This window comes from Hipposideros armiger, unplaced genomic scaffold (assembly GCF_001890085.2).
Source record: "Hipposideros armiger isolate ML-2016 unplaced genomic scaffold, ASM189008v1 scaffold_104, whole genome shotgun sequence".
In the NCBI taxonomy this organism is placed as follows: Eukaryota; Metazoa; Chordata; class Mammalia; order Chiroptera; family Hipposideridae; genus Hipposideros; species Hipposideros armiger.
Window position 1 is genome coordinate 2,993,754 of NW_017731454.1, and position 6,000 is coordinate 2,999,753.

The 6,000-nt window shown below is 39.3% G+C and overlaps 1 protein-coding gene across 1 annotated transcript in view; it reads right to left on the reverse strand.

Annotated features, from left to right (window-relative positions):
- NEB (nebulin) overlaps positions 1-6,000 on the reverse strand; it is a 214,711-nt gene that overhangs the window by 115,033 nt on the left and 93,678 nt on the right. The window contains exons 62-67 of the mRNA XM_019646509.1: positions 5,869-5,950; positions 5,646-5,750; positions 3,902-4,009; positions 1,707-2,018; positions 1,196-1,399; positions 585-689 (exon numbers count right to left, since the gene is read on the reverse strand). Of these exons, the coding sequence (XP_019502054.1) occupies positions 585-689; positions 1,196-1,399; positions 1,707-2,018; positions 3,902-4,009; positions 5,646-5,750; positions 5,869-5,950 (916 nt within the window). The remainder of the gene's footprint in view (positions 1-584; positions 690-1,195; positions 1,400-1,706; positions 2,019-3,901; positions 4,010-5,645; positions 5,751-5,868; positions 5,951-6,000) is intronic.

Here is a 6,000-nt window from a genome sequence, read left to right on the forward strand (position 1 = left end):
GGGTGGGGAAACCAATTCTGGAGTTCAGTTAGCAGCTTATTTGACTCTCATACAAATGTATCTTTGAATCTAATTTTAGTAGTAAAAAATGTGAGATTTTGACTTCTATTTCTATTCCTTTGTTTTACTTCTCAATTTTATTCAGGATCCAGGTGGGGAAAAGGTACATATTATTAGAGAATCCCTTAAGAGGGTGGCTAGATTTAGCAAAGAGAAAGATAGCATGCCCAGTTGAACTTAAATGCCAGATAAACAACACGTAGTGTTTTAGTATAAATATTGAGCCAGTATTTTATCTGGCTATCCTACCTCTTAGAAATGCCAAAAACGCTACTCAGTCCCACTGACTTAAACTGGCTATGTCCATAAACGGAAAAGACAATGTGATTCCAGTTTGCCCGTGGAATCTTACAGCATATAATGTGCAACCCAGAGGTGAAAGGTTGAATGGGCTGTGTTCGTATTATGGAGCTGCATGTACCATGATAGTGGAGGCCCCTGCATCTCCATAAAAGCAAGCGTAGAAAAACAAACAATAACACCAACAACAAAATAAGTGTAGCCCCACAGAATTTTTCCCCTACCTCACTGTAGTTGAGTTTATTCTGCTTTGCCAACAGGATCTCCGGGGTGTCGGGCATTACATGAATTTGAGTCTTGTCTTTGTCCCAGGCCTCTGTGTATAAACGCTATCAAAGAAGATATTGATGAAAAATAATTTGAAATAGGAATTACAAAAAGTCAAATCAAAGCAGGATTTTTATTGATCCAATTAAATGAACCATACTGGGATATAAGGTATTCAACTGGAGGTTTGAGGTTTGTTTTTATTTTTTAATTGGGGAACGGTGTGCCCCTCCAGGACCCATCAGCTTCAAGTGAAGTAGTTGCTTCAATCTAGTTGTGAAGGGTGTACCTCAGTGGCCCACGTGGGAATCAAACCAACAACCTTAGTGTTATGAGCACTGCGCTCTAGCTAACTGAGCGAACCGGCCACCTGAAGGTTTGAGTTTTAATGCTAGTTATCAAGGTGAAAACTGGGAATAACTGAAATTATTTAGAGGCTTTCAAGTATGTAATTCAGAAGGTAAATGTGACCTCACATGTTTATAAACAATTATAACTGCTAGTCATTAAAGTATAGTTTACAACATCTTTTGGCATCTTGGAGAAGCTTGGGGTAGCTGGGGCTCACCTTGTTCCTGATGATGGCATTGTTCTTGGCCAGCACCTGCTCCAGGGAATCAGTCACACTGGTAAATTTCAGCTTGTCTGGAGGCTGGCGGTACAGGTTGTCACTCAGTATCTCTGTGGCTCTCTGGCACTTGACCACATCCAGAGAGCCAATGGGGACCCAGCCAATGCCTTTCATCCACTGGAGATCAGCTTTATACATGTTCTGGTGAGATAAACACAAAAGCAAGTATTACTAGAGCTGTTCGGACACTTGATTTCAAAAATGAAAGAAAAAGGCTGGAAAACTTGGATTGCCAAACTTCATGTCTTTTACAATATGAAGCCCAATTGGATATAGCTTCATGGTATTATATTCTCTCTAAAAGAAAAGCAAGGCACAGTGAATGAGGGGTGGACAGAAAAACATGTTATTCTTTCTGAGAGCTTTACCTGATCCGAGACCATTACCTATGTATTACTACTATCATGAGTGTGGTCACCAGTGGTATTTAACGGGTCTCAGTACTCACATCGCTCTGCAGTTCATAGGCCTGCCGAGCGTGGATGACGTCGTTCTGGTCGGGCAGGCAGGTCCACTCATGCAGGTAGTTCTTATAGTCCACATCACTGACCAAGCTCTGGCACTTCTTGGCCAGGACCACCCCCAGCATGTCCACTGGGCTGCTGTACTTGGTCTTCCACTTCTCAAAGTCCTTCTTATACTCCCTGTCACTCTGGATCTTGGCCATGTGCATGGACCACATCATCTTAGGGTCATCCTTAATGTTCCGGGCTCCAATGTGGTGGCCAAGCTGCTTGCGGTAACCATCTTTGTATTTGTACTGAGGTGAAAAATGCACAAATCAGGTTTTTATTGGAAGCCCTCAGAGGCCACAAGTCCATAAAAAAATCATTGTACTTACATCACAATTGTAACTTGTAAACTGACTTTCGTTAACAAACACTAAATCAAGCCAGTATCCTAACCTTTTCCCTAGAGGTAGTTCAATAGATGTCATCAGTATAACTGTGGTGTAAACCCCAAATCACCTATATCATAGAAATAAGGAATAGTTCTGGAAGCAGGAAGTGCACACAGTGGGGAAAGGTCACCTGTGGAAGTGGGGGAGAGGCCATTTGAACGAGGAAACTTGGAGAAATGGATTATGTGCTAAAAGCATGTCAGGAAAGAGATGCATTTGGTGACATGGTGTGTTTAATAAGTGGTGAAATGACTGGTTCTTGCAAGGGTGAAGTACCCTAGGTCAAGGGCTACCTGCAGTAGCAACAAAAGGAGAACTTACTATTTCATAATAGATCCATGCATTCATTCAGTGGTGGCGGCAAATGTTTGGCATCACTTTGAAACCTGATTGAACTGGTAAAGCTGATGTAGCAGCCCAAATGGGTAGAGTGTGCTCCTAAATCTAGTCCTGGTTCCCCATTGGCCAACAGTGTTTTTATTACTCCATATCTAATGGCTTCATCCTGGAATCTGAGCCAATTATCCAAATACATGCTTCTAGTCTCAAAGATTACCGAGAAAGTATGGATGAGTCAGCAGGAGGCAGTATGGTAGAGTGGAAAGGAAAGAGGTGTTCTGGAGTTTCAACTCCGCCACCTACTAAGAGTCTGATTTTAGAAAAGTTGCTTAAGCAAGCCACAAAATGGGGATAATGATGATATTTACTAGGGTTTATTATGTGAGGGTAATATGAAGAGTCAGTGAAATAATACATGTGAACCTCTTAGCACAGAGTTCTCAATACCTTTCGGTTATTATTACTTCATTGTTATTATTGGCATAAATCCATTTGTAGGGAAGGTCCCACATACATAAACTAAAGGGAGTCATTAACATGATTTTCCAATATAAAGGGGAGTGTATTACTATATTTCTGAATAGTGGGCCTTGATTTTTTAAAGCAGTGGTCTATTCCTCAAGAATCCCCAGAGGCACAGGAAAGGATGATGGCTTTATTCTGGGAGGTATGAACTATACAGCCAGGAGCTATTGTTAAGGGTGTGAGCTTGGGCTAGTAACCACTGCTGGTACTGATCAACTGCCTTCTTTTCGTAATCTTATAGGGTGAATTGTAATGCAAGTGTCACATGCATTTTTTAAAATACTGCATATTAAAATGCTACGTAAACCAGATCCTGATTCTCATTGGAAGAACTTATGTTTGTTTGTTTGTTTGTTTGTTTGTTTTTTATTTGGGAACAGTGTGTTTTTCTAGGCCCCATCAGCTCCAAGTCAAGTAGCTGTTTCAATCTAGTTGTGGAGGGCACATCTCAGTGGCCCATGTGAAAATTGAACCGGCAACCTTGGTGTTATGAGCACCGGGCTCTAACCAACTGAGCTAACCAGCCACCCCAAGAACTTACGTTTTTGAGTTACACTTTCTATAAGCACTGTGATATCTCTTATATAAGCTTCTCCAAGCCTGCAGCCACACTCTAACACATGAATGGATCTTTTTCTAGTCTTGGTAGACCAGTTTTAACTGAAGCTTCTGTGTCCTGAAGTTTACAAGCCCCTTTTATGAACAATTTTTCATTTTTCTCAAAACTAGGTGTTGTTCACAATGGCGCTGTTCTTGGCCAGCACCAAAAATATCAGGATCTATTTTTAAAGGGCCAGGAAAGTTTTTTTTAAAGATGTAGTTCAAGGAAGATGTCACTTCTTACTGATCACATACTTGAAATAAAATTGACAACTCACATCACTGGCGATGTCCCTGGAGGCCTTGGCTGCCACGATTGGGATGGCGTCGCTTCGCAAGTCGTAGCCTTTCTTCTTTGATTCTTCATTGGCGAGTTTATACAGACTCTAAATTTGGACAAAGAGATCGTTAGATGTTGACATTCCTATCCAAAAACTGACAGGATGCTGAAATAATTCACTAAGTTCTACACAAATAGGCAACTATAATAATCTTACTAAGCCTTCTGCATTTTTAGTTTTTGGTGACAATTAAGAGCTAGTTATACAAGCACTAAAATTATGGTTTGCAAGTCCCCCAAAATAAAATGACTTAAGATGGTGGCTAATCTATCTAAATTCTCTAAGTGATATTCTGCTGAAGAGTAATATACTGTTGATTTATGCTGTCAAACAAACAGTATTTTCCTTGCTGGTAGCACAAAGCTGGGAGAAATAATGTATCATCTGACAGAATCCCAGAATCATGAAAAGCTCCAAAGGCTTACACTAATAAACTCAATCTAAGAAAAAGAAATTGCAGAGAGATAAATGTCAATCTTTGAACTAAGATTTAAATTGCCAAATGTATAAATACAGGCCAGAGGAAACCTAGCTTAAGCCCATGTAAGATGTCTTGAGGTTTCAGCTGATCCCAAGTTCCATGTCCACCAGCAGGGACATAGCTGCCAATGCTAGCTGAGGCACAAGGTGCAGCAATGGACATCAAATATCCAGAAAAGGAAATAGGATGTTAACCACACTCTACATTGATCATTCCTTACTCGCTAGATTTTGTTTGGTCCAGAGAGTCACATTCAAACAGGCATGTTGTGTGAGGAATGCCTAGGAACTTGGATATTTGGTTTAGAAAGAGAACTTGGGGTGAGGTGGCAGGGGAAGTGCCATACGTAGTTGCTATCGCCATCTCCGTGGAGTTGGCACAGATTGTTCTGCTTCGCCTCAGAGGACTATGTGGGTCTGTAGAGAGAAATCTTTGACACAATACATTAGACGCACCTTTTAATGGAATTTTCCAGAACAAATGGGTTGATTTATGGGACAAGCTCCTTGTCACAGAGAACACTTAAGGAAAAGCAGGGTAACTGCTTATTGGGTGAGGACTCCTGTACTAGAAGAGAGGCTGACCTCTCATCTCAGCCTAAACACTTGTGCTTTTGAAATGGGGATAGATGGCCCTATATTCACAGAAAGTGAAAAGGAAATGAGCTTGCTAATTATCTACAGTGACAGATCCTCTGTCTCTCTCTTTCTCTGTGTTATTTGATAGTACTACTGTGATTTTAGTCCTTGACATAATCCTATACATTTAAAAAAAAAATCTTTTTTGTAATGAATTTTTTTACTCCTCTTTTTTTAAACTAAAAATCTTAAATTTTGACCCTAAACTATAATTTAGGAAAAATAAATTATATAGGAAAATATATAGCTTTGTAGCATAAGGAGGAAACAAATGTATATTTGGTCTACTGCTAATTTCCTACCTTAAAAAAATTAATAAAGGAAAAGGTCTAATTAATTTTATGGTTACTGCTTACATCACTAATTCTTATAATTTGTATTTCCTAAATGATGACTTGTGTTACCCGAAGTTTGATGTTTAGGATGGTGATTAGGAAATGCCAGGTTGGTATTCACATGGAGTAAGAAAAGAGGCTCTTTATAAAGCTGATATCACCATGGAATAAATTAATTGAAGTAAGAAACGTCATGCAAATGGCATAGAATTAGCATCTGCTCCCACCTCACTATAGTTGATTTTGTTCATTCTTGCCAATGTAATTTCTGGTGTGTCTGGCATGATGTGGATCTGAGTCTTGTCTTTGTCCCAGGCTTCTGTGTATAAACGCTATCAAAGAAAATATATAATATCATCAGGAAAACAATTCAGTGTAAAATTAATAGGAATTCTAGGCCACAAGAACTTTATAAACAAAAATAACACAAGGTTATGCATTTTTATACACGTTAAGTATTTTATAAACATCTTCTTCAAGTGAAGTAATCAGTTCAGAATAGTGCAGACATTTAGAAATACTTTCTGATAATCTGAAATGTATATTAACAAAAGGAAATTGAGAATATCTTTTGTTCAAAGA